The sequence below is a fragment of the Aspergillus sydowii genome, assembly GCF_001890705.1.
Source record: "Aspergillus sydowii CBS 593.65 unplaced genomic scaffold ASPSYscaffold_3, whole genome shotgun sequence".
NCBI classification, from domain to species: Eukaryota; Fungi; Ascomycota; class Eurotiomycetes; order Eurotiales; family Aspergillaceae; genus Aspergillus; species Aspergillus sydowii.
Genome location: NW_024467861.1, coordinates 2,610,017 through 2,636,107, shown reverse-complemented (window position 1 = coordinate 2,636,107; position 26,091 = coordinate 2,610,017). Strand labels below are relative to the sequence as shown.

Sequence of the window (26,091 nt, the reverse complement as noted above, 5' to 3'; positions counted from 1 at the left end):
CACAACTTTCGTACTTAGGACACGACCCTCGGAACTCCAGGCCCGCATATTATCCAGCGACTCTTGGTGTTATTCAGCCAGCCCCGACCACGAATTCCGTCGTCCGCTCCCGACCTGAGCCGTGTGATGGATACTCGACTAGGATTGTCCGGCGCGTCTCCCGCAACTCCCGCAACAATCTCAGACCTCGTGAAGCACTCCCACGAACCCCACGGCCACGCAATGGCCTTTGAATACACCGAGCAACTTCTTACCCCTGAGAACAGCCGTTCCGAGACTTCGAGCAATAATGAAAACGCGTCAAACGAGGAAAAACCGACCCTACGCCGACGATCTACACGTGTGACGCGCGCCTCGTTGCGGGGAGTGGCAGAACTCGATGTTAACACAAAGATAGATAGCCATGAGCTATCATTGTCTGCAGCGACTACAGAACACACCAGTTTGAATGATACTCTCGACAATGGCGCCGCGGCGCGGGGGAAGAACTCCCATTCCTCCCATCTCCGCCACAGTATTGCGATCATGGAATCAGCTCTGCATAACGAAACAAGTTCCGCGCAAGATCCGATGGATATTGATGACCACCCGATGGCCCCTGATACCCCTGTTTCCAAGTCGTCCAATGGGTCGCAAACCGAAGACGTGCCCGTCGCCTTGCCGCCCCGAACTCTGCGCAAGCGCGTGGAGCAAGCATTGGCTCGAGACAAAGACAGTAGATCAGAAAAGGCCTGTAAATCTACAAATGCGGATAACAATACCCCAATGAGGCGCTCGTCTCGTCTGAGTCTGCTAGAAAAAGTCTCCGATCTTGCTGGTCGTGCTAGTAGTGTTCTGGGCAAACGTTCGAGTAGCACGAGGGAGAAAGAAAAGGAACCAGACAGACGATCGAGTCTTCGACCCCGACAGCTTACTATGACTAAGGAAGAACCAGTCCGCAAAGAAGAACCACCGACAAAGAAACGACGTGTTTCTGATAGTGAACTTCTAGCCGAGGGTAAATCAGAACCGGAAACAACCAAGGATGAGCCTACAACCCCAGAAGCTATCAATAGATTTAAGGAGAAGCGCTGGCTGAGCCATGGACTTTATTCTGGACAAGAATATACGAACTCGCGACCAAGCCAAAAGAGAACCGAAAAGGCAAGGAGGAAGAGCCACAACCAAACCCCAGCAAACCACCAGAGAAGGTTTCTACCACTGCCAATGTTCGCCGGAGAGAGATTGCTTCAAACTGGCCGAGATTTTGAACTTCCTTTCGATATCTACTCCCCTCTTCCTCCAGGCCAGCCGAAGCCTAACGAGTGGAGGAAAACCAATAAAAGTATGTGGTGGCAATAAATTTGAATAAGTTTTGGGATACTAATCTTTAGTACAGATGTCTTTGTTGGTGAAGCTGGCAGTATATGGCGAGCAAATAAAGAGGAAGAGTTATCGAAATGTACCTGCACACCAGAGAGCGGTTGCGACCAGTTTTGTCAGAACCGTTACATGTTCTACGAATGTGACAACAACATATGTGGTCTAGGGCCTGATTGTGGTAACCGAAACTTTGAAGAGCTCAAGCAGCGCGCGAAGGCTGGGGGGAAGTATAACGTGGGTGTAGAGGTGATCAAAACCGCAAATCGTGGGTATGGCGTCCGCAGTAACCGTACCTTCGAACCGAATCAAATTATCGTGGAGTACACCGGCGAAATCATCACTCAAGAGGAATGTGAGAAACGCATGCGGACTATATACAAGAAAAACGAAGTATGCTCCCTTCTGGCCTGAACGTGTTCTAGGTTTGATTCTGACATATTGTCCAGTGTTATTACCTTATGTATTTTGATCAGAACATGATCATTGATGCTACTCGTGGTTCTATTGCACGCTTCGTGAACCATGGCTGTGAGCCCAATTGTCGTATGGAAAAGTGGACTGTGGCCGGAAAGCCGCGCATGGCGCTCTTCGCTGGTGATCGGGGAGTTATGACCGGAGAGGAATTGACATATGATTATAATTTCGAGTGAGTATCTATCTCTGCATCCCAAAACGCCGACCTTAACCAGTTGTACTGATCTCTTCTTAGCCCGTATTCGCAGAAGAACGTTCAACAATGTCGATGCGGTTCCTCACAATGCCGCGGTTTCCTAGGCCCTCGAAAAAGAGAGAAGGAGCAGCGAGAAGAATTGAAAGCTGCCAAGATGAAGGAAATTGCCGACGCGAAGAAGGCGAATGCAGCAAAACGGAGAAAAGAGAATGCTCTTAACAAATCTCGCTCGCGCACTACGAAGAAGCGAGGACCTTTAGCTCCATCATCCATTAAGTCTGGTGTCAAGAAAGCTGTTTCAAGAGCGCGCGCCACTGCCACCAAGGCTACCGTGTCTCGGAAAAAGTCAGCGAATGGGGCCAAGATGTCGACAAATGCCTCTCCAAAGAAGGCATCAACAAATTCGAAGCGCGGCGCAACCGTCAAGTTACCGACAATTAAAGCAAGTCGGACGAAAGCTAAAACAACTGTGCGGGTTAAAAAGACTGCCCAAACTGCAAAGCCCAAGACCGAGAAAGCCTCTGCTCCGCCATCTAAGTCACGCAAGCATACCACGGAAACCAAGACCAAAACCGTTGCTGGAACGAAGAGGCCACCTGCCCGCAGACAACCGAAGCCAAAGAAGGATGTTTTGAAAGATATCCGCGAAACAGTCAACAGGGAAACTGCTACACACTCCCCGAGAGCAAAGCCGCCAGCCCGCACGTACGGCCGCTCCGCTAGGACAAAGTTAAATTGATTAAACTGTTGGGTATAGGAATTCCCGTGGAGATTTGGCTCCTGTTGGAAGCCCTTCGTCCGTTGTGTATAGTTGATGCCCGTTGGGAACATTGTGCTGCCTTTTTGGCACCTTCCCAATTGTTCCCCTGCTCTGTCCTTCCATTGCTTTTATTTTCAGGGAATCCGGAGGTATTTTGGGCGTACTCGTCTTTTCCGGTTCCACTAGTCTTTGGCGTCGTTCAAGTTTGGGGGTTTGGCGTTCTTGGGTGTCGTTTTTGGGATACGTACGGCCTATCTTGGTTTGGTTTGATTTTACCTGAGCCTATGCGTATTATGAGGATGTCATTTTAGGTGTTATGTTGGTTCTACCTTTTCGATCGCAGGAATATTGACCGTTGAAAGTCGTTTGTTGATGACAGCTGCTATACTAACCTCATTAATCAAATTCAAATCAAATTCAATGTAAATGATCCAATAATTTCTTTTTTTTCTCTTTATCAAGTCTCCCTTAGTATACAGTGAGCAAGCGCGCGGGGGAAACTGGGGTTTCAGTTGGATCCGACAATACAAATAAACCTGAACACCCAAATCACCGCTAGATAAAACCAAATGGAAAAGACCGGGAAAGAAGAATAACTCTAGTATGTCCGATAGCTGAGAGGTATTTACTGGGTTGGTGATGGTGGACTGCCAGAAGCTCCTTGTTTTCCTACCACCGATGTAGAGGCTTCATGCTGTTGTTCTGCCGAAGGCTCAGCAGATGAGATAGTGACGGGTTCAGCTTGAGGCTGGGCTGGTTCTTGGGGAGGTTCTTGAGCAGAAATTTGCGGTTCTTCTGGTGTGGGCTCTGCTACAATTTCTGCAACGGGTGCCGCTGGAGGCTGAGCCGGTGCTTCGGAATTAGCTACCGTCTGTTGTTCCTGTTCTGAGGTGGCTTGCACATCTACCTGTGCCTCTGCCGCAGGTCCTGAGGTCGATTCTTGAGGTCGGTCTTGGCCGGCGGACGGTTCTGCTGTGGCTTCGGGCAGAGAGGGGTTTTCTGATGGTGTCTGCTCTGAGACCGGTTCTTGGTGATTCTGCTCCGACTGCTTGGTTATGGGTTGAGCAGTTTCGGCGCCTACCGCGGGCTCGTCTGAGGGGTTATGCTCCGGGTGTGCAGGTGCTTGTGGTGCATCCTCTGATTGCCGATGTTCAGTAGAAGGCTGTTGTACTTGCTGTGCAGCGGACGCTTCTGTTGTTCCAACAGTAGTTGTTTGTTCTGCATCGGACGGCGTAAGTTGTTCACTGGGTGGCGTCGTGGGCTCTTTGGGAGCAAGTTTGTTTGTTTCTGCAGGCTTGGTCTCCGCTGGCTCCTCCACGGGTGGTTGTGCCGGGGCCGCTGGCTCAGGCACTGGTGCAGCCTCTTGACTGACAGTGTCACCTGGCTCTTGTTCCAGGGTTGTTTCTTTTTGCTCGCCAACTGGCGTCTCCTTAGGTACGTTTTCCAGACTCGCTTCCAAGCTATCCAAGAGATCAAACTCGTTTCCGCCTGATTGCTGAGGAGCGGAATCCTGGTCTTGAGCTTGATCCGCCAACGAGGATTTTGGCGCTTCCGTTGACATATCCATGCTCACCGGCTGATCTCGAGGGGGCTCCGGACCCGATTCATCTGGTTCAGCCATGGTCACATCCACTGGCTCCTCAGTCTGCTCACCAGTCGTTTCAGCTGTGGCAGGCCCTGGGGCCGGCGATTGTTTAGCTCCTTGGGAAGGCGACAGGGCCTTTCCCGTAGACACAGGTTGAGCAGCATCTGGTATTGTTTGTTGTTGTGTTTCTGAGCGCGTTTCTGAGGCTGGTATCGAAGAGGAGCGGAGGGCGTTATCTGTAGGTATGGAATCTGCCATTTCAATGTCTTCTGTCTTAGCCGCAGTGGCCGTTGTTTCTTTATGTTGATCCGAGGATGTAGGATTCGTCGAGCCAGGTGGTCCAGCTGGAGCATTCTCAGAGAGAGCTGGATGTGCTGCAGATGGTGGAGCTTCCACACCTGGCTGTGGCTCTGACTCTGACTCTGGTTTCGGCGGATGGGGTGTCTGCGATTCTGTGGGTGTCTCTACCTTAATAGGCATAGGAGTAGATGCCTGCTCCGGTTCAGGCTCTGTGCTAGGTTGTGGACCAGGTGTTTCTGGGGTTTTGGCTTCCAAGCCAGAATCTTCTCCTTCTCCATCATCACTCTCTTCACCTTCCTCACCCTCATCATCCTCATCATCCTGAGTTGTTTGGTCTACTGACAATCGTGACGGATCTGTCTCTCTTTCGTAATTTGCAGCGCTATCGCCAGCGCCCGCACCAGCGCCATGAACAAGCGATGCGTCAGCCCCTTCGCCCGGAGCAAACATGACCTTCTTTCTCCTACCTTTTAAGCCTTTGGCCTTGCGCTTCGGAGGCGGAGGCCGCCGTCTTGGTGGAGTAAGAACGGCCGCTGAGCCTGCCTCTGCAACCACTACACCCTGCGCATTGACAACGCCGACTCCTTCAATGACCGTACCAGGAGCAGGCGCCTCGGGGATTACGGTGGCTTGATTGTCCTCGGCAGGTATTTGAGCCTCGTCGGTGATTTCGCCTTCGATTTTATGCCCTTCGGGAACCCAGGCCGCGTAAATTGAAACGTTGCCTGTCGCAGGGTCAACCTTCTTGAAGCGGGTTTTCCTCATTGGCACCGATCCATTGGCGCCGTCAACAGCCCCAGCCGTAGCACCATATAGAGACGGCAATCCCGGTCGCCTCTTTGCTAGGAATTCCACTTCTGGAGCTTCCAGGTGCTTAGGGACTGCGGCCCACTTGCGCATCGCAAAATTGCGCTCGAAATTCTGTTGCGATTGCTGTTCCTCTGGATCTGTTGCCTCTTTTTCCTCGTCATCAAGGTCCTTCGAAGCTGGGCGAATGTATATGCACCCAGAGCGAGCGGCGCGTAGGAGCGCCCGGCTCATTGGGCTTAGGAGATGACTATCTCTAGGCATTGGGTGCTCAGGAATAGCTTGTTTTCCGCCGTGTCCAGGCGCGTCTGATTCGGTGCCCTCTGTTTTCGGTTCTTGCGATACTGTTTGGACCTGGCGCGTCCATCGCCGAATGGGTAGTCCTTCGAAGACATCGTGGTCAATCTGGCCGGTTCTGGTGCGATTGGCCCCCTCGCCGAACTGGCGCCCAGAACGCGACGACCTAAACTACGCGACATTAGCAGACCGCTGGAATACACTGCGATCGCAGGTCTTTTTCGCTGTAGCGGAACGTGGATTGAACTTACTGTCGGGGGCATGGCGCGCGACTGGTGAGGCCCACCTTCTCCCGATTCACGTACGATGAAAGTAGAATTGAATATAAGAGGAAAGGCCAAGGACAACAATTAGCGGATACACTCTACAATTCGTGCATAAGGGGTTGGGTTGAGCGGGAGATAGGTAAGTGAACAAGTCTCCCGGGAGTGAACGCCTGTCAACCTGGAGTGCCACACGCGGGTCCTTGGCACGTGATCGTTACGGGCATGAGGACAAGAATTCAAACGAGCGACTTTGTATAATGTAGATTGGGGTTTGTATGTAATTCTTCAACTGAAATCATGAGAGAAGATTTTGAGTAAAAATGCGTAACAGGGCTAACGACAAGGTGGTTTCCAATAAAAGTACAGGTAATCTCCAGATCTATCCCCAGCGCCATCACCACCACCCGACAAGCAATGAACTTGAGACTGGGTGGCGCATATTTGTCTTAATGCCCACAATTTCTGCAGTAGATATTCATGTGATTTGATCATGTATAGATTTTGTTATATTAGTCCCAACTATAGTAACAATTAGCCATCATTAAGAACGGATGCAAATTAGAGATGATAGGGGAAGTCTTACCCGGTGTCCTTCTGACGGACAATGCCACCTTCTTGTCCACTTTCCTTTCCCTTTTCCAACATATCAGATTTAGATTCACGAGAAAATTCATTGAATGCGATCCTTACCGTCTTTTGACCCTCCACAACCAGTTTATCCAATTGGTAGAACTGACTGATAACAGTTTGCCTCTGCAGTCGAGGTTAGCATCCGTTGCCGCGCAGAATGAATACCCGAGGGCCACTTGTCGCAACCCTGAATGGAGCAAATATCCAGGTATTGGAAAGACAGGACTGACCTTCATCATTCGCAAATTCTGCAAGCCATCCTGAATCAACTCTTGCACCCTCCGCGGCTCAGTCTCATGCTGGTGCTCCCGGAAACCGTCCTTTGTCCGCCGAAGTGCGTATTCGCGGAAGTTGTAGTTCGAGAACTGAGAAGACTGACGAAGCAAAGATCGAAACTATGTAGTACATGAGGTGATTAGTATACCGCCAGCCGCCTATCGAAAATTGAATTGGACATTGCATAGCACTTACCAGAGACCGCGCCTGGAAGGCAGTGTCCCGCGAAATAGTAGAAACAGACATTATGGCACACCTTGGTACTTGGAGAGTGGAGAGGAAAGAGGATTATTGAGAAGAAGAGATGAAAGATACGATAGCTCCTCGATGTAAGGCCGGACTCTTGATCGCGAAGCGCAGAAGTATCGGAATGACGCAGGATGACTCCGATGTCAACGGTCAACCTTGACTGGTGGCCAAACGAAAAGCGAGTCCGCTCGATGGAAAAATAGAAAATTGCACGGAGATTATGCGGCTAGTTCTCCCCTCGATCAAGATACTGTTCATGAAATATTAGTCGGAGATTCGCACGACGCGATCTGAGGTGGCGTTGAGGGAGAAGCTCGTATAGGGGCGAGCCAGAAGCTCAGAACGGGTCCAGTTGCAGAAAAAGGGTCGCAAAAGTTACAGGCGGACTGTAAAAGGCGAGAGACGGGAAGGTCGACTTACAGTTTGGAGAGACCGGGCAGTTGTTGGGTATGCTGAAGACCAGGTTCGGGAAATTCTGATGCTTTTTTGGGTCAAGATGACGGAGTTATCGGACAGTCCGGCCGCCCTCCGCTCTGCACCTCCGCGCTTCTCCAACCCCAAGCTGCCCTGTTCAGCACTTCGCCATTAACTTCATCTTCCTCGGTTTTGCTATAATAGATACTGGATTCTAGCAGATTTACTCAATGAGACAGCTCCCCACACCTCCTGTGTCCCGTCAGACCTCGGAGATTCCAGATGGCGAGCTCAAACAGCTTCACGTAGACGACATCCCGCCGGATCCCTCAACATCCCTCGATGCACTTCTTGAAAGATATCTTCACCTCCTCGATAAGCATCAGAGATTGCAAAGTGAGCTATCATCGGAGCTCTCTTCGGTATTCCTACCCAAATTCTCCCCTGGGAACAATGGCTAAATGCAACATTAGGGGTTTCTTTCTCTTGCGCATGCGAACTATACCTGCCCCCCAGGTCGACGCTATGGCGCCGATTACTATGATGAACGCATGAAGGCTTCAAGGAAAGTGTGAGTTAGGGGTCATATTAAGAACAAGCAGGATTTTACTTCCTGACTATTTGGTGAGGCTGGCTAACCGGGAATTTTGAACTAGGATATTACAGCCACCTTCGTCCACGGAGCAAACAACTGATAACATTGAACTTGATGGTACACCGCCAGCCCCCACGCTTTCCGCGCAGACGTATACGGTTCGGGTCGCCACGAGCAGTGACGACGAGCAGGCCGAAACAGGTGACCAGCCTGCGCTGCCTGAGCCAGACGAGATAGGCGTGGCACAGGAACCTTTGAACGATGTGCTAGGCGACGGCCACGGGGAAACTACTGCATCATCTAAGGCCTCACCCAAGTCCCCTGAGACGGAGCCGGCATCAATTACGAAGCGCGAGCCCGCGAAACGAAAACCACATATTTCAGACCCAATAAAGTGGTATGGGATACTTGTCCCGCCTTCTCTCCGCAGCGCTCAGAAATCCTTCACTAAGGCCGTTGAAAGTAGCTTGCCTGAGTTGGCGAGTGTCACGGTTGAGATGCAGGTTGCAGAGGAGGAGATATCGAGGCTGCGGTGTGAATTAGGACGACCATAAAAAGTGTTCGCTATATGCTCAAATTCATTCTATGAGCGTATTTATCCATCGCAAGCCCCATATTTCTTTTGGACAGCGAGCCGCTTGAATCTTGAGTTTCAGGTACGGCGGCATGCAGAATGCATCACTTGTATAGGAGGGGCATTCTAGAAACACTTCGCCACAACCTTAGGCCAATGCTAATCTCGGCCTGAGACTTCAAGATAATAATTACCTACCGTAGTGGTATTGGAACGGAGCACAAGATAAAGCCAGTCACATGATGACAGGAAGATGATCTTGTCCTTGCTTTTTGATAATCGCGGACCGGACGAAAGAGAGAAACAACACCTCGCCGAGATCATCGTCAGCTCCGTTTCACGCAAGACATTAGCATCATGCAAAATGGTGAACAATCGAAACCTTTTTCGAAAATGTGGTGCAATCCTGTTGGATGTCTCAAAATAATATACATTTAGTGCTTTTAGAGACGGCGTCAGCGACGGAACCAAGCTAGTTCGTAACCCAGCCTCTAGTCCTCCTAATCTACTGCGAAATTAGTTGGTCTTCGATCGGGCTCTCGGGAGTCTCTTCGACAATTTTGATGGAAAACAGCAGAGGACCATCTCAATGATGAGCTTCTCCACAGTCCGATCGCGCTTTCAAGAAGACAACCAAAGATATGCAAGGCAGTGTTTATCACCCGCTTCTTTAACGGCGGCTGGAGAAAAATGCGTGTCTCATCGCGAGCGTGATCTTTCCGAGTCTCGATCTCGACCCCCTGGTTTCAAATGGATTAATCTCCCCCTCGGAGTGGTGCCTCTTGATCAAATCTGAGACGTGCCGTTGTCTTAGTCGTCTCCACCTAGCCAAAAGCCTCATCGTCTGCAAGCACTGGCAATCACACTGGCTCGGTTCCGACAGATTCAGTCGCTCTGGGTCATATCGCCTGGCCAATCTATGGTCTTCGCTTAGTCCCCGAATGAAATGGTGTTGCAAACGATGAAACGTCGCCGTCATCTCACTCTTGGTCGAGGGTAGCACTTCGAAGCGCCGATTTTAGATTCAGCGTCCAATGGCCCATCATGGACCTGGGAATCCTGTCCTCTGTATATTCCCCCCGAACATTGCAGCTCAATATTCCAGATAACGCTGCTGAGGCCAAGCCTGCAAACTTGTTGTACGATTGCAGGATACCAGGAGTGATCTGGGCGTTGGAATCCTTCGCGATAGCTTCGGCATTAGCCCAAGCCTTGGGGAGGTCTCCACCGACTGTTTCCAAAACCCAAGGTCCTAACAATCCGGGTTAGGCTGTGCACCTTCGACCCATGCACTGAAGGATGAGGAACTCGGCCGGTATCAACCTCGAAGGCTTGGTCTGAGGGTCTGTGACTCTTCGAAGTGGAAGACCCTTTTCCGTCCTTTCATTACCCACCCGGTGTGAGGTACCTTCGTCCAAGTGAATCCGTTGCTCTTTGGGCCACCCAGTTTGTTGCTCTCATTCATTCTTTTTGACTTACCAGGCAAGAGCCAGCGGCTCTCTCGACACTGGTATTGCTGAGTGAATTTGTGAGTTGTGTATCATGTTCAATTTTGGCAATCTGAGTCTAACAACTGTTTATGATATTCAGGTATACTCACTTTGATAGACTGATGGGTCTTGAGAAGTGATTATGCGATTGTGGCAGAGCCCTGACACTCGTTTCCCTTCGTTATAAACTTCTTTGTGGTATGAAAATTTGCCCAGAAGTTAAACGTGCCTTTGGCACTCTTCAGGATAGTGTTGACAATTCTTATGATGCCCTCAGAGGCATTGAGTGCCATCCTTATTTTGAAGCAGACACATTCTTTCCAGTCCAGAGCTGCTGATTTTCAAGCTCTTTCAATTCTATTATTCTCATTTATAACCATCTCCAACAGTCAAAGCTGCTGAGGCTTGACATTCGTCACATTCATACCATCTTTTTGTCATTCGCCCACCCCTTCGAGCCATAGTTCGAGCTCGCCATTGTTCACCCTTACGTTCAATCTATAGACCGGTGTTGGAGGCACTAGAGTATCACTAAAGGCCCATCGTCACCTCCAGTGCATTTGCCATTATTTAAATCACTCTGATACCGATGGATCCAACTTCAAAATACGGCTGGTCCGGCCCTAGAGCCGCGGATACAAAGGGGTCTGTCCGCCGTGCAAGGGAAATGCTAGAAGTTGGTAGACGCCCTAGAGTCCGAACTGCTCACGAAAATTCAACGGTACCACCTCAACCTAGGCCGCGTGTTGTCCCTCAACCAAACGCATGGCCATTGCTGGGTGATGATGAAAGCAAACGTGCCAATGTGGCTGATCCGCAGGGCCGTTTGTCCAGTATGGTTGATTCACAAGGACGGCTTTTGGTGTCCAGAGGAACTCCACCTCCACGCCCAGCTCGACCTGACCTCCCATCCCCTTCAGTCTATTCGGAGAGGAGCGTTTCCGAAGTCGCTCCTAGCCCTTTACACCTACAACAACGCCGTACCCCGTCATTTTCTCAGCCATTTGTCAATCAACAAAACATCCACCCTGCACTACGAGAATCCGTAACTGTTACAAACGAAGACATGCCTAGGAAGTCTGCTACATCATCTACGGGCTCTATCCCATTTATGACGGACTTCCCCCCGCCGCTTCCTCCGCAGAACAAAACGGGCCATCTCGCCCCACCGAATCCTATGCGTTCAGGTATGGATCGCAGGTCCTCCGTCTCACCAATACCCGAAGAGTTGCCCGATAGCCCGACCATACTGAACAAACCGTATGCACCTAAAAGAGTTACTGCATCCAGTTGGAATTCCGAACAGCGAGAATCAGATATCTTAGGAGCATACATGGATGGCGATTCCGATAGTGCGCAGGGTTCGCCTGAACATGGCGAAGTGACTTTGGTTCGACAAGCTAGCCTTGGGAAACGAGGCAAACCTTCCTTGCGCACAATCAGCAAACCCAACGTTGAGACTCCTCAGCTGTCTGGAAGGAATGGCGAAACAGAAACGCACCCAGAACAGACAAATGATGCTAACCTGAAAGAGATTGTAGTTGGCTTGGCTACGCGCGACTCTTTTGGTTCGGATGCATCGAAGGAGTCGGGTATTGATCCAGAAAAACCACCAATCGTGATGGGAGAGGATATGAGTATACCCCATCCGTATTGTGACAACATGAGATCCCGTGGAATCGAGCAGTTGCCCCAAAGGGCTCCAACATTGAGTGAGATGAGGCCAGGAGCGCGCCGACCGCCTCGCTTGAATATGAACGCAGTTAGGGATGCTGAAGCTCGTGGTAGTCTGACGAGTTTGTCTGATTTGATAAAGCGTGCAACAAGACTTGCAACGAATCTCGAACATGGACGGACAGCAAGCAGAAATGACCTTTTGAATGCTGGTGGAGGCTTTGGTACGTTGTGTTCCAAGCCACAGACCGATGCCCTTGAATGAAGCTAACGAATATTTAGGTGACCGGAATCGTCAGTCAGGCTCGATAAAGGATATCTTAGCCTCATTTCCGAATCCTGCTGCCACACCAGAAGGTCACCGCTCATCTTGGCCGATATTCTGGAGGAGATCCACACTTCACCAATTAAACTCTCAGGAGCGGGGACAAGAACTGAACCGGGACCAGGAGAAAGGGAATCCTCAGCAGCAGCAGCGTCGGTGTTGCGGAATGCCTATGTGGGCATTTGTTACTCTCTGCATTATTCTTCTCATCATTATCGCGGCCGCCGTTTTAATACCCATTTTCCTAGTTGTTGTCCCCCGAGAAAACCAAAGTAACGGTAGCTGTGAGAAGACTGCACCGTGCTCGAATGGTGGCGTCAGCGTGTCAAGCGGTGATACCTGTTCCTGTGTTTGCGTCAATGGATATACGGGCTCTGGCTGTACAACGGCTGGGGATGCAAGCTGTGTCACTACCGATATCACTCAGAACTCGACCTCGAGGAATGCCACTGTTGGGGATGATGTTCCGCGGCTCTTCCAAGTCTCGAAAGACAATTTCAATATCCCGCTAGACCCTGTCACCATTGTGGCTCTCTTCAGCCAGAACAATGTTTCTTGCACGACAGAAAATGCCCTTGTGTCGTTTAAAGGGCTATCATCCAATGACAACACGCGGCGTTCCATTTTTCCTGATCCAGTTAACAGGGATCCAATGTTGCAAGGCAATGAAGAACCCGAGGCCTCTACTGCCTTGGACCTTCCAACTGCGACAATTCCCGTTCGAAGAGAGATTGCAACGAAACATGGCATTGTTTTTGAGGACAGTCATTCTGATGATGACAGTGATGTTAGTATAAGCCCCAAAATGGCGGAGCCAAGCCCTACTCCAACAACCAAATCAATGCCGCCTTCGACAACACCCACATTCTCCACTAAAGTCCTCGATTTCTCTCGTGTCGCTGTTCTGTACATCTTCCAGAAAACTGGCACCCTCGACGCTGCCATGTCATCTGCGGAGTCTCTCCAGACACACCTGGAACATTCCTCTTCAAATTCGACCGGCGGGAACTTTATGCTCGACCTCGAATCTTCTGGCGTAAAGGGCAACATTACTCTGAACTTTGACAACTTCACCATCAGAGACTTCGATGGCGATACTGTTGGTGGCGACTAAGTATGCCGCGCACTCCTCGGACTGTTTCTTTTCTTGGTTACTATTCTTACGTTTTCCCGCCTTCATTATACTTTACTGTTTGTTAGATGATGTCCGATATTCGCTTCTCGCATTCCTTTGCGCGTTTTAATCATCTTCGTATATACAAGGTTACATGGCGTGCTCCTCTGTTCCTTTCGGCGTTTTCTGGCATAACTCCCATTGTTCCTCAGCTTCTCATACCCCGCCCTTGTTACTTCAACCTATTTCTGGTTAGATCGTCGGGGCGCTGACAGCTGATTAGCGTCTTAATGTTGTTAATCCTTATGCCTATTTGCCGAGTTCTAAAATTACAGTTTTATAAAGCGTTACTACTTTACTATTATACCAGTAGCAGTTTGGCCGATGCCCTTGTAGCCTTATAGCTTTTCAACATTGTGGATTTCAGTTTTTGTAATAATAAAATATGGATTCGAATTTATGTACAGCTTAAGCTGATATCCAACCACCAATACTGATGTATGTTGCTCCTATTAATATACAGAATGGTATAAGCTGCACCTAAACTCCTCAAAAACCGTGCAATGCATTATAAAAGTGACAGACGCAGACCAAGAAAAAAAAAAAAGAAAACAGGCCAGTTAGTCGCCTATACAAACAACCCAACACCAGGCACGATACCGCTCATGGCAGACTCCATCTCAGTAATCGGTTGCAGTTTTCTGATCCGGTCGTCTAAGATAAATTGCTCAGCCTCCCATCTCTTCCTCTCATTCGTCTTTGCCTCGATTTGTTTCTTCGAGGGACCGCGGAACCAGGAGGATCCGTCCTTGGCCTTCTCAACGGTTTCTTCTTCGTCTTTCTTGGCCTTTTCAAGAAGTTGTGAGACCATAGTCTTCCAGTTTCCTAGGCTGACGCGGAGGCATTCGGCGCAGCGGTTGTTTGGATTGCTTGTGTCAGTTTCAGGGAAAGTGGTTTCGGCGAGGTCGACTGCATCGCGGGTCCAAGCTAGGCCTGTTTCTTTGGAGGACGAGGCGTAAATGATTTCTCCGATGTACGTCATTAGGCCCGCTTCATCACAGGGAGAAGTTGCTGTTTTGAAAGGAGGGTCGTTTCCAGATAACGGAGGTGGCGGGAATTGAGCAGGAATGAAGATTGTTTTGAGGGTGTTGAAGAACGAAGCGAACGGATCGCTTGTTGGTTTCGGTACAGACGGAGGAGTAGGGAGCACGGTGCCTGGGGGAGGTGGTGAGGCGGCTCGACGGGTTTTTAGGACGGAGGTGAAGATGGATAGGGCTGTTGGTAGGTTTCCGTGTCGCGCGTGGTGGACTGCGAGAGCAGTAGATACCCGGAGGATGTTTTCCGAAGGCGCAGCTTGGTTGCCATCTTTGACGACACCAGTTTTCAGGTCTACCACCTTCTCGGCATCGACTGCGGAACCGGATGCAGCAATGTCCAACGCCCAGGTATACATATCAGCCGCGGTGCTTTGAAGACCCTTGTAGTCTAGCCAGTCAGCATACGACAGAGCAGCATCGAGTTTCTGTCTCGTGTCAAAACCACGAGTAGTCAGAATCTTCATATAGAACACCTCCGGACTTGGCGAGGCCGGCTCAGCGTCTTCCTCACGAGGTGTCCTCGAGCCAGCTGGCACAGGCTTGGGACGAGGGTTTGAAGGACCAACGAAGTACTCTGCTGACGCTGATATGCGTTGCTTTCGGTCCGTCAGCCAGCCTTCGAGGTTTTCAGCTGCCTTCGCAGCACCCAAAAGAGCTTGGAAGTAACCTCGTCTCCAAGGCTCACTCTTGGCTGTGATATCAAATCCAGTCTTTCCAACACCCTCAATGAAAATCCCGCCGTCCTCTAGCTCGACAAGCCCTTTTCCTTCACCTTCCGGATCCTCTAACCGCATTATCAACTCCCGGCAGAAACCTGCGACCATTGGCCAATCGCTCATCAACTTTCCAATCTCCTCGGGGTGTTGCCACGCCTCAGCAGACCGCAGGCACCAGCGACTTTTCCAAGTCCATTCCGGCGGCGTCGGCCATTTGTGCTCTAGTTCTTCCTGATACACCCCTATCTTAATCATCTCGTAAAAGACAAGAATGGCGCCGAGTGAGAGACTAAGTCGCAGCACACGGGACATGCGCTGTTTGAAGTGGCCGCGGCTTTCCGTGGAGACGAGTCTCGCAAAGTGTTGTTGAAGATGAATAGACAGCGGAGGAAGAGCTCGACTGATAGGGGACGGAGAAAGGAAAGATAGTTGAGGTCGGCCTCGTTGCGGGGAGAGAATCAGAAGGGGTGGTTTGTGAGTGAAAGGACGACGACATGGCCGGCGACCACCGCAAGGAGGAAGATGTGGACGCAGTGATGGGGTTGCCGCCCCTGTTATCCGAGGCACTCGAGTATGTTGTCGCAGCATTCTCTGATGCTTGTGTCGGATGAGGTTGAAATGTTTTGGATGGGCAAACCCGTGGAGTTCTCGATGAGGTGAATAGGTTCTATGTTTGCATTGTTTGCATAACGCAATTACAGTTGGTACTGATGCGGCGATTCTGCGCCACACTTTCAGCTTGAGGTTCAAGAAAGGCTGTGAGGAAGAAGAGATTCAGTCAGGACTAAAGTTAAGGGAAACTCAAGATCATGGTTCTTTTGCTCATGGTCTAGAAGCTGAGCAGAAAGGGAAATATCTATCTAGTTTCCTTAGCCCTGCGCATTCTGTCATTATTACAAACCGAGATTGAGCCCTGGTGCTTGCGAGTGATGTATGTAGTAGCTGGGGCGGATAGTGGACAGAAATGCAAGATCAAATTGCATGGGTAAATATGGGTTTGTATATGGGAATGTATTTTTTTTTTTTTTTAATTTTTGAGAACATGATTGAGCGTGAGCATGGCTCTTGGTCACCTAAATGCTGGTGTTTTAATTTAAAAGTTCAACTTGGTGTACCGCTAGAACAATACATGTATTTGGCGTTCGGCACAGCGCATCATAATATCCATAAATTTAGATACTACTCACTACGCAATAAAGTATAGCGCTGCCCATTCAGAGGTCATGCCAAAGTCGTTACTTCAATTCAAACGTTCTATAACTATACCAGATCACTCTTATCCCAAGATCCTGTTTCTTTATACAAAGGAAATAAACATAGCAGATATCTCATTTAGTACGCACTTGTTGTCATCTACAGACGCTCAAAGTAGCCCTCGCTCTCGAGCATGAGGACAATCTCGTGCACAATGGAGCGAACGCTCTGCTTGGAGACGTCGACAACAAGGTCGGCGTTGGTGGGGGCCTCATAGGGGTCATCGACACCGGTGAAACCCTTGATCTCGCCGCGGCGGGCCTTCTCGTAGATACCACGCTTATCGGTCGACTCGCAGTACTCGATGGGAGTGTTGACGTGGACGAGGAAGAAAGAGCCACCGGTGCCCTGGACGGCCTCACGGGCGGCCTTTCGGGAGTGCTCGTAGGGAGCAATGGGAGCGGCGATGACGGCGGCACCGGCGCGGGTCAGCTCACCGGCAACGAATGCGATGCGCTGGATGTTGGTGTGGCGGTCCTCGGCGCTGAAGCCAAGCTCAGAGGAGAGCTCGTGACGGACAGTGTCACCAAGGAGAAGAGTGACGGAGCGTCCACCCTGCTGGTTGAGAGTGACCTGGAGAGCACGAGCGATGGCATCCTTGCCAGAGTTCATGTAACCAGTGAGGAAGATGGTGAAACCCTGAAGGGCACGGGGAGGGCTAGATTCGCGCAGAATCTTGACAACCTCGGGGTAAGAGAACCACTCGGGGATGTGGGCACCGGTGCGAAGACGGTTGCGGAGCTCAGTTCCGGAGATGTCGAGGGTCTTAGTACCAGCGGGGACCTGGTCACGCGGCATGTACTCATCGGTGTCGGGGAGATAGGTGACTTGCTGGAACTCGACCACCTCGATACCAAGCTCGGCGCGATACTTCTCAACGGCGTGCTGGGCATCGTAAGGGCCGTAGAACTCCTCACCCTTAGAGTTCTTACCGGGACCGGCGTGGTCACGACCAACAATGAAGTGGGTGGCACCGTGATTCTTACGGATGATGGCGTGCCAAATAGCCTCGCGGGGACCACCCATACGCATGGCAAGGGGAAGGAGACCGAGAACGGCCATGCCGTTGGGGTAGCGGGGAAGAAGAGCCTGGTAGGCGCGGACACGGGTAAAGTGGTCAATGTCACCGGGCTTGGTGAGACCAACAACGGGGTGAATGAGGACATTGGCCTGACGAGCGCGAGCCGCACGGACGGTCAATTCACGGTGGGCTCTGTGCATAGGGTTTCTAGGGACAATTAGTTACACCATCCAAGTCCTCAATTTCTCAAGATCAAGACAAACCTAGTCTGGAAAGCGACAACTCGGGTCCAGCCGAGCTTGTCAAAGTGGATACGCAGTTCCGCGGGGGTGTCTAAGATTGCGTCAGCTTTTATCTTCCTGGCGTTATTCTCGGCGGAGGGGCAAGGTGGGCGTACAGCGGAGGCCGACATAGTCGTAGTGGTTCAGCTTGTTGACCGCCTCAAGCTTTCCACCGATGTAGTATTCCTCGACCTTGGTGTTCAGGTACTTGATAGCGGGGTGCTCTGGGTCACCACCGAAGACGAGCTTGGCTTCCTTCGCCCTAAAGTAGGTCGGTAATGTTAGGAAATGCCCTGTTTTTTTTTAAGATTTGAAGTCCAAGCCGCATATGCCATGCCCTCGGCGAACTCAATTATCCCCACCCCGCCGACATTTGGTGGCTGGAGAGCCAAGAGAATCGCGCAAGCTGCATAGACGCCAAGGGCAAGGCATTGGCCAAGAACCAACGGGATGCATGGAAGGACTCACTTATCCGGCTGGTAGATGTCGTCAATTGTGAGAATGGCGAGATTGCGGTCGTCACGAGGGTCGCGCAGGGTGACACGAGATCCAGCCTTGAGTCCTGCCTGGTCGATTGCTTCCTTGGAAGAATCAAGAGTGATGGGCATAGAGAAAAGGTTGCCATCGGCGAGCCGAGATTCGGCGACGACACTAAGAAAACCCCACCATTAGCGAAACGCTCTACTTATTTGTGAATCTTTCTTTCGGAGTTGCGATATTTCTGGGGTGCATCCTTTTCGATAACGACCCCGTGCAGCGTGGGACGAGCGGATTGTGCTTGGTATGTGGAGGGGAAGCGTACCCATCGTAGTCCTTTTGGTTCATGAAACCTACGCCGCATCAGTCAGTAAATGCTTGGAATTTTAGATAAGCGACCGGCGAAGTCGCGGAGCCATGAATTGGGTAATTAGGGAAGCGTAAACGTACCCTCAAGAGGACTGAAGCCACCGTTCATGATCAATTCGAGATCGCACAGCTGGCGCTCGGTGAGGACAATGGAGGGGAGGGTTGCGGCCTCGGCCTCGAGCTGGTCGTGGCGGGGGGCATCGCGGGCGACGAGGTCCTTCAGGACACCACCGTGAGGAGAGTTGGCCATTCTGAATGAGCTGTACTTTCAAGAATTGACAACGGAACGGCGAAGGTTGGGCAGGGGAATATGAGAAAGGTGTGAAGGAAAGGAAGAGAAGGGGAGGAGGCGACGAGAAAATGAACAAGTGGAAGGGGAACCGGCGGTTAAAAAGATGGAGCAGAGGGCCCAGAGGCTGCAACGTGCGGAACCAGAGATTGGTGCTCTCTTTTGACTCAGGAGAACGATTGACTGGCCCAGTCAAATAATAAACTGTCCGGATGGATTTTAGGGTGGGGGTCGGGCGTCGTCTACGTATACTCGAGGTTATTCTAACATCCTGTTCGTCTATCCTTTCACCCCTCGATGTTACCCTGACTACTCCGGAGTACAATTACAGACGAAACAATAGTGAATTGAGGATTCCAATAACGGGTGACACTCGTCAACAGCATACGTAATGAATCGTGTTTACCCAGGAGGCGAGCCCTTCGGGATTTTTCCTTGGGTTCGCAATAAACAGCTTCCAAGTTTCCGCGGACTGTCCCAGGCCAGTGGGAAACCCAAACACTGGGATTTTCAGCAGTTGCTCAGACAGATTCATTTCCGGGAGTTCAGAATGTACACCTCCGTGGCCTTTTAAAATCATGATTTTCAGGGGTTGAGACTATCATCAATTTGTCCTTGACATCGTCGTCAGCAACGACGATTTGATACATGATCGGGGATTCGAGACGACATTTTGCTTAGCGCCGCAATGGCTCGGCGGAACCCTTCCAAGCTCGAGGCCTCGAACGTCAGTGCCGGGAATGGCGGGGTCGGGGCTGTGATGATAAATTGGCAGTCCGCAAACCAGACGGAAGTGTCAGTGTCACTCGTGTGCACCTGCACCTCGTTTTCTTAGCCCTCTAAGGCATCTGAAAGCGAAAAGCAATTCTACGAAGCTTCGAAGCAGTGGGGGCGCTTCCTGTTGATATGTAGTGTGCAGACAAGCTTGTGACGATTGTGAAACAGGGCGAGTTCGACAGCGGAAACTAAAGCCATGCGGGCAGCGGTTGCCGGTCGCAATCACGACATTCTCCACGCGGCTTGCGTGATTAATTGCGCCCGATTGGGTCTAGCGCCCTCGCTGGTCTCGCCGATCTCGCAGCCACGCTTCCACCACTCTTCGTCCGTTTCTTTCGAAGAATGGCGGATCATTGATCGCCTTGCATGTCCTTGTGAGTTCGACGTTATTATATTAATGCCGCTGTTTATCGACAGGCCGTTCGCGATCTTCGTGGTCTTGTCCCTGAATATCAACCGAGTACATGAATTTCCCCTGACAATCAACGTCCCCAGCAGTGCTTCGAGTTTGCATATCGACCCACCCATTACGTTGCAGAGTACGTGAGAAGGAGATACTACAATCAAGAAACCCGGACGATCGGATCTTGGCAATTGCACTCCTAATTTAAATAGAACCGTGCGCCGGTACGGTCATACAATTTAACAACTGTCCTCTGGCAGTCTGGCGGAATGAATCCCGGGTCAAAAAAGGAGTGGCATCCGGTCATAGCACCCAACAACGTAGCCTTGGACGCATGCGACTTCGTCCGTTCTACATGAATTTCCGCTTACCCGCTTACCCAAAATTCAATAATAGTGATAGCCTGATAGCAGATTATAATGAACGGTTACCTCGTGGCTTTTGAGGCTGTCGCACTCTGTAAACGATATGCTTCTAAGCACTACTGTACTTCCCCAAGACCTCGTGTTAATAGCGCGAATGATGCGAAGAACACTATGTCCGAACGTGCTGTTTAATCCACTGCGCAACGCCTAAACCAACTTGCTAGAAATGTGGTAGCATGTATTTGAAATCCGATTGTAGGTAAATATGGTCCGAACATGCTTGAAAGTGACTATTTAGACACCCTCGCCTTTTGGACATGCGACCGTTCAAGGCCTCCTCAGGGTCGGAAGCTTATCGGGGCGTACAAGACCAGAAAGACCCCACTGAAATCGGATCTGTGAAGCTGAGATACTGTTTTCGAACAGTCAAACTCAAACTCTAACGGGATTTTTATGGTAAAATATATTAAAAAAGGCCCCAGGAACGTCGACCGGATTTTGCCAAGAGATAAGATCAGATAAGATTAGATCGACAGGGTCCCTCCCGCCCCGCGGTTCTGATCGATGCGGGCATCGATGGTGCGATCCTACACCAAATCACACCTTCCAAGTTCCAATGTTAAATCCCTTAGTCTGTCCCTTCAGCCCTAAGAGCCCAATCTTAAGTCCAAGAACAGCTGATCGATTTCCAATTGATCACGACAACTCCGCCGAGTCTTACGAATTTGGCGGTCAGTAACTTTGAGTCTCGCCTGATGCCCTGTCAGGCTGTCAGGCTGAAGTCACCCTGCCTCCCGCGGAGAAACACGGAACTCAACCGTGCATCACGACATCTATCTGATGCCTGGCGTGCTCTCCTCTTTCTGTGATACGGGTTCGATGTCGACGACGGATGGCGAGCCCTGTTTGCAAAGACAAGGGATGTTCTAGGCTCCAGCGTTAAATGTGAGGGGTTATTGAGAATGCAAGGCGCGATTGGGAGAAGGGCCCACCGAGCAGGTTACCAGTCAAACCACTCTCAGCCTCGATTTTCCTTTCCCTGCAAGGGAAGAGAAGTTCCTTTCGCCTACGAGGATATCAATACGGACTCGAATATTACTTAGTAGAGAGTCTGAGACTGGCCGAGGTCCAATGTCCTGATCATTGGTTCGGATGTCAGTCGTCCTGTCCAGGGTTCAAGGGCCGAAGGCGGCATGGCAGTGTGGGATGGGGCACCAGTGCAGGTGTTTGCCTCCTTGCTGTTCCTTTCCAGTGAATGGAAGCATGATGACTTGCAGCAGATTTGGACCCTGGGCGTCGAATTTCTTCGTAAGATTGCCCGCCCCACTTACTTTGACGAGCGCACAAAATCAAGGTATAGCTTTGCAATATGTGTTCAATCAAAGAGATGAAGAGGGCACAAATCCCTTTTTGTTTTTTTTGGAAGCATTGAATAAAGATTGAGATTCTAAAAGGTATCATTTCTATCATGTTATTCATTATAATAGATCGCTGGTTTATACAGTGACCCTGCCAAATCCTTCTGTACAAACTTCCGTATGGAAGAGGAATTGACACGAAAATGCTTTTGCTTCGCCAAAAATATGAAATATTCCCCCAGACAAAAAAAAGAAAGTTGCTGACATTATTTCCGTAGTCGCGCCGATTAGAACCAAGACAAAGACCGGTATGAACTCGCTGGACATGAAAAAGCCAATTTGTAAACGCCAGAGTAATGCAATGCAGAGTAGACCAAGGACTCATGCTCATTAAGTGGATGTGAGCTGGGTTTGCAATGCTTGAGATAGAGCTTCCTCTTGTCGTTTGCGTTCCATGTCCATCAAATACTGGGCATATTTGGATCGAGGGTTGTGAATACCGCATTCAGTCTTTGCCTGGCCCTTCCAGCGGCCGGAACGCTCGTCTTCGTTTTCCTTGACGGGGGATGTAGAGTGGTAGTCACCAATGCTCTTGTAGCCCCTGTCCAGAAGCACGTTGTAAGGAACATCATTGTCCTGGACATACTGCTTTACCTGGTCGAAAGTCCAGTTGGCAAGGGGGTTAATCTTGATGAGACCGGCCTCGTCGACCTCAATGATGTCCATGTCACCACGCTTGCCTCCTTGGCTGCGTCGTCGTCCCGTCAAGACAGCGTGGACGTTGAGTTCACGGTAGGCACGTTGGGCAGGTTCGACCTTTGCAACCCAGTCATAAAGCTGATCATCCTTTTCCCAGAGACGATCACCGTGTTTCTTAGCAAATTCAGTTTCGGTCTCAACACCCTGGGGCTTGTATACATGGATGTACTGTAGCGGATACTTCTTGCGGATATTGTCGACAAGTTGGAGTGTTTCTGGGAAATGGTGGAGAGTGTCGAGGAAGATGAGGTTGACCATCTGGGGACGTGGGATTTCCAGCTTTGATAGCATGTCCATGATGACCAAACCTGTAAGCCCAAACGCAGTGGTTTGGAACAGGTGAGGCAGAGACGTAACACACCATCTCAGGACATCTGAAAATGAAGTTAGATACTGACTAGGATGAGACCAGTAGGAAGAATGAAGGCACCAACCTTGAGGTTCGAGGAATTGGAGCTGTCGGTTGAGAAATTGAAGATGAGGCTTGGTGAAGACAATCTCTGGCAGATATTCTTCGCTTGAGCCACCACTGACATAACCTGACTCGGTAGAGTCCCTCAAGTCGGTAGTCTCGGTGTCGGAGGGGTAGTTGGAATGCATCTTAGCTGGCATTGCGTCTTATACAGCCCTAGAGGAAGGTGTATGTAGTCGTAATGGGCCTAGTAGACGATGATGTGTGACTGTGGCGGGGGAAGTCGAGTAGTGTAGGAACCGAAAAAGAGACAATGGCCCGTCTGATATAGAAGGAGAGCGGACAGGGGCAATCACGACATCATCGGCAATGGGGGCGCCTTTTCATAGCCCTGGTCCCTCATACTCCGTACATGCCGACTGATTCTGCCGTTTGCGAGCACGACATCGCCAGTAACCGCCTGCCATATCGGGATTTAAGGTGAAAAATTTGATCTTCTAATCCTCTGGAGAAATCACGCAATACCTGCGCATCTGGTCTCTTTCGCCACCCGGAGCCATATTATGCCGTTGGGTTTTGACAGGGTTGATGATAAATCTACCCATTCTGACGTGCTCCTGGAACCATGGAGAACTGTCGTCGGAGAAAGTAGGACTCATGCAGCTTCCGCAAGGGAGTCGATTAGAAATCGTTTGCTTTCCCATTGCGGGGATAAGCAGTAATGTACACCATACTCCGTATCTCGGAGGCAAGCCTGGGGAGGCTGATTAGCTATCCGTGACGAAAGGGCAAGAACATTTGCAAACAGGTCATACACAAGAAATTAGTAAGGATAGGAGCTCTTGCTCATCCTCGTTGTGTCATCATGAGATGCCATCATGGATGCGTAGTGCGGGTCTTCTCAGCGCTGGCCGTTGCGAAACCCCACTTGAACTGAGGCCTTCTCGATTCCAACTTTGGTGTTTTCTGCCTTAACAAGCAGACGGGCGGAGTTTTACCGTGCCTGTCAGCCTGAGGCATCAAAACCACGTGCCCGCGATCTGTGCGGCCGTCAGATCTGGAGGAAAGTTGAGACGAACTAATCAAAGCCCTCTGCGACTTCTGCATCCCATTCTCGCGCTACCAGAGGGAAAATCTCTCCCCACGGGCGGGTGCCGTTGATCCCTGCCGACCTTTGTGATCTATCTCTGTCCGTCAGACTGTTTCCCCCGCACGCACCCTTCCTGCACCTCTCCGACATGTCAACGCCCAACCCCGCGGGAGCTCGTCCTGCCCGTCCTGTTTTGCGACAGGACTTCTCCAGTGGCTCTTTCATCCACGACCACCAGCAGTACAAACCACCGGCTCCCTATACCCAGACAATAGGCAATGTGCTCGGAAACGCGAATGAGCAGCCCCCTGCGGCGATTGCGCGCAGCTCGAATCCCATTTCTCCAGATCCGAAGAAGGTGACCGACAGTGGCATCATCCACAGTATCTTCCATCACAGAGACGGCGTTCTTCCCCGAGGAACTCCGAAACTGGTCGCAACTATATTCTACAAGTCTTCCGAGCCGGTGCATCCCCATCTACACCCCGATTCATCGCCCAATCCTCGACCTGGGGATAAACTTCCTCACCCCATGGTACCTGTGGGTTCGGCCCCAACCATCGACATGGAGAAAATCCCACGCGAGCCCCCCGCGCCGGAACCCGAGCCTCTGGACCACCTATACGGCCCATACGTGTCACAGCTGTGCTTGACCAATTTCCTCCAAATCATCGAATCACTTCCAATTCCGTATCAGCGCATGACTACCTCGCACCGCTGTCTGGATACGCATGAGCAACCGCGCATTGTGGAGGTTACTTTCTCGCCGCCTCCAAATCCGGATTATCTCAGCTTCGCCGATCTCCGCAAACATGAGAGTATATGGCGATTCGAGAGAGAATGGAATGTGGAGGTCGTTCTGCAGAAGGAGAGTGCTTTCCGCAGGCACAAGCGCTTGGTTGTTTTCGACATGGACAGCACTTTGATTAGGAACGAGGTGATCGACGAGATCGCTAAATTCATAGGCGTCGAGAAAGAAGTTTCCGTTAGTGCTCCGTAATGTTTTTTGCCTTGGTACTTGATCCTAACATTCAGTGGCAGGAAATCACCGAACGCGCGATGAATGGTGAGCTTGACTTCGCAGCGTCGCTGAGGGAACGCGTCAGCCTGCTAAAGGGAGTGCCTGCGGATGTTTTCGAGAAGCTGAAGTCAGTACTCACCATCTCCCCTGGTGCCAGGGAAGTGTGCAAAGCCCTTAAAAGGCTTGGCTGTAAGTTGGCTGTTCTGAGTGGAGGATTCCAACCACTTGCAGAATGGTTGGCTGGTGAGCTAGGTATTGATTACGCTATTGCCAATCACGTACGTTTCAACTCCTTCTCTTAGCTGATCCTCTCGAGTATTTGTCGGCGCCTTCGTAGAGGGTTCAATTTCACTAATCTCTGCCGTCCACAGCTTGAGGTTGACCCCACGTCGCAAACCTTGACGGGTAAACTTGTCCCAACATACCCGATCATAGACGCGAATCAGAAACGCAGCCTGCTTGAATCCATTGCTGCGGATAACGGTATTGATATTGCACAAACTGTCGCCGTTGGCGACGGTGCTAATGACTTGCTTATGCTTCATGCTGCTGGGCTTGGGGTTGCGTATCGAGCCAAGAGCAAGGTGCAACTCGAAGCCCCAACACGCATCAACGGCGAAAGCCTAGTCGACGTTCTTTATCTTCTTGGTTTGAATGATGAGGACATCCAGGAGCTCACTGCGTAACCCTCACATAGAGGACATGCTTTGAGGCTTCTGAAGGCTGGCTAGAATTGGTTATTCAACATTCTTTCTTATCTTGTCAGGAGCAGGTCTCTTGCTTCCTTTCTGACTTGCCAGCGGGTCCTACTAAGTTCTCACGACGTCATAACTCACGGTTCTTCCAGAGTCTTGCGGGGCGCCGCGTTCTTGGTTTTACGGGCCACGACCACATCATCCTTGAACACTATTGTCAAAATGAAATTCACTATAAGCGAAATGTAGGTACAATTGGGACAGATGGGGGTGGGCGTATATATGTGATATAGTCGAATGAATACCACGATGATTTATA

General features: G+C 50.6%; 9 protein-coding genes across 9 annotated transcripts; 4 read left to right on the top strand and 5 right to left on the bottom strand.

The window, feature by feature from the left end:
• Positions 1-126: 126 nt before the first annotated feature.
• On the top strand, positions 127-2,771 carry ASPSYDRAFT_29796 (putative histone-lysine N-methyltransferase (Ash1); the record flags this gene model as incomplete). The annotated part of the gene is made up of 4 exons (XM_040844692.1): positions 127-1,324; positions 1,379-1,752; positions 1,809-2,008; positions 2,072-2,771. The coding sequence occupies 4 exons, from the start codon at positions 127-129 to the stop codon at positions 2,769-2,771; spliced, it is 2,472 nt and encodes an 823-aa protein (XP_040705110.1).
• A 646-nt stretch (positions 2,772-3,417) lies between these two features.
• Positions 3,418-6,044, bottom strand: ASPSYDRAFT_87851 (uncharacterized protein; the record flags this gene model as incomplete). Its single annotated transcript, XM_040851911.1, has 2 exons — positions 3,418-5,952; positions 6,033-6,044. 2 exons carry the CDS (start codon positions 6,042-6,044, stop codon positions 3,418-3,420), a joined length of 2,547 nt encoding a protein of 848 aa, XP_040705109.1.
• Positions 6,045-6,288: 244 nt separating this feature from the next.
• ASPSYDRAFT_43244 (LYR motif-containing protein) lies at positions 6,289-7,652 on the bottom strand. Its single transcript, XM_040846610.1, has 5 exons — positions 7,149-7,652; positions 6,908-7,072; positions 6,738-6,800; positions 6,631-6,680; positions 6,289-6,566 (listed from the first exon to the last, which is right to left on the bottom strand). Exons 1-5 carry the CDS (start codon positions 7,197-7,199, stop codon positions 6,557-6,559), a joined length of 339 nt encoding a protein of 112 aa, XP_040705108.1. The 5' UTR covers positions 7,200-7,652; the 3' UTR covers positions 6,289-6,556.
• A 194-nt stretch (positions 7,653-7,846) lies between these two features.
• Positions 7,847-8,765, top strand: ASPSYDRAFT_87849 (uncharacterized protein; the record flags this gene model as incomplete). The annotated part of the gene is made up of 3 exons (XM_040851910.1): positions 7,847-8,038; positions 8,090-8,187; positions 8,273-8,765. 3 exons carry the CDS (start codon positions 7,847-7,849, stop codon positions 8,763-8,765), a joined length of 783 nt encoding a protein of 260 aa, XP_040705107.1.
• A 2,099-nt stretch (positions 8,766-10,864) lies between these two features.
• ASPSYDRAFT_29793 (uncharacterized protein) lies at positions 10,865-13,388 on the top strand (the record flags this gene model as incomplete). The annotated part of the gene is made up of 2 exons (XM_040844691.1): positions 10,865-12,173; positions 12,232-13,388. 2 exons carry the CDS (start codon positions 10,865-10,867, stop codon positions 13,386-13,388), a joined length of 2,466 nt encoding a protein of 821 aa, XP_040705106.1.
• Positions 13,389-13,785: 397 nt separating this feature from the next.
• On the bottom strand, positions 13,786-15,938 carry ASPSYDRAFT_43240 (uncharacterized protein). Its single transcript, XM_040846609.1, has one exon. It carries the CDS (start codon positions 15,787-15,789, stop codon positions 14,017-14,019), a length of 1,773 nt encoding a protein of 590 aa, XP_040705105.1. The 5' UTR covers positions 15,790-15,938; the 3' UTR covers positions 13,786-14,016.
• Positions 15,939-16,141: 203 nt separating this feature from the next.
• sC (sulfate adenylyltransferase) lies at positions 16,142-19,133 on the bottom strand. The gene is made up of 6 exons (XM_040846608.1): positions 18,685-19,133; positions 18,560-18,587; positions 18,226-18,408; positions 17,874-18,019; positions 17,740-17,809; positions 16,142-17,683 (listed from the first exon to the last, which is right to left on the bottom strand). Exons 1-6 carry the CDS (start codon positions 18,851-18,853, stop codon positions 16,555-16,557), a joined length of 1,725 nt encoding a protein of 574 aa, XP_040705104.1. The 5' UTR covers positions 18,854-19,133; the 3' UTR covers positions 16,142-16,554.
• A 3,052-nt stretch (positions 19,134-22,185) lies between these two features.
• met16 (phosphoadenylyl-sulfate reductase (thioredoxin)) lies at positions 22,186-23,166 on the bottom strand (the record flags this gene model as incomplete). Its single annotated transcript, XM_040841716.1, has 2 exons — positions 22,186-22,928; positions 22,989-23,166. 2 exons carry the CDS (start codon positions 23,164-23,166, stop codon positions 22,186-22,188), a joined length of 921 nt encoding a protein of 306 aa, XP_040705103.1.
• A 780-nt stretch (positions 23,167-23,946) lies between these two features.
• On the top strand, positions 23,947-26,048 carry ASPSYDRAFT_820595 (phosphoserine phosphatase SerB). The gene is made up of 3 exons (XM_040851131.1): positions 23,947-25,041; positions 25,098-25,355; positions 25,449-26,048. The coding sequence occupies exons 1-3, from the start codon at positions 24,205-24,207 to the stop codon at positions 25,761-25,763; spliced, it is 1,410 nt and encodes a 469-aa protein (XP_040705102.1). The 5' UTR covers positions 23,947-24,204; the 3' UTR covers positions 25,764-26,048.
• Positions 26,049-26,091: the final 43 nt, after the last annotated feature.

What these genes read in the sequence shown, in the direction of transcription:
- ASPSYDRAFT_43244 (XM_040846610.1), bottom strand. Translation starts at nt 7,199, where the DNA reads ATGTCTGTTTCTACTATTTCGCGGGACACTGCCTTCCAGGCGCGGTCT. An exon ending in CCTTCCAGGCGCGGTCTCTG is followed by an intron (nt 7,073 to 7,148) that starts GTAAGTGCTATG and finishes TGTACTACATAG; the next exon opens with TTTCGATCTTTGCTTCGTCA. An exon ending in AGAATTTGCGAATGATGAAG is followed by an intron (nt 6,801 to 6,907) that starts GTCAGTCCTGTC and finishes CCTCGACTGCAG; the next exon opens with AGGCAAACTGTTATCAGTCA.
- ASPSYDRAFT_43240 (XM_040846609.1), bottom strand. Translation starts at nt 15,789, where the DNA reads ATGCTGCGACAACATACTCGAGTGCCTCGGATAACAGGGGCGGCAACC.
- sC (XM_040846608.1), bottom strand. Translation starts at nt 18,853, where the DNA reads ATGGCCAACTCTCCTCACGGTGGTGTCCTGAAGGACCTCGTCGCCCGC. An exon ending in GACATCTACCAGCCGGATAA is followed by an intron (nt 18,020 to 18,225) that starts GTGAGTCCTTCC and finishes GACCTACTTTAG; the next exon opens with GGCGAAGGAAGCCAAGCTCG. An exon ending in CGACTATGTCGGCCTCCGCT is followed by an intron (nt 17,810 to 17,873) that starts GTACGCCCACCT and finishes ACGCAATCTTAG; the next exon opens with ACACCCCCGCGGAACTGCGT.
- ASPSYDRAFT_820595 (XM_040851131.1), top strand. Translation starts at nt 24,205, where the DNA reads ATGTCAACGCCCAACCCCGCGGGAGCTCGTCCTGCCCGTCCTGTTTTG. An exon ending in GCGTCGAGAAAGAAGTTTCC is followed by an intron (nt 25,042 to 25,097) that starts GTTAGTGCTCCG and finishes ATTCAGTGGCAG; the next exon opens with GAAATCACCGAACGCGCGAT. An exon ending in ATTACGCTATTGCCAATCAC is followed by an intron (nt 25,356 to 25,448) that starts GTACGTTTCAAC and finishes TGCCGTCCACAG; the next exon opens with CTTGAGGTTGACCCCACGTC.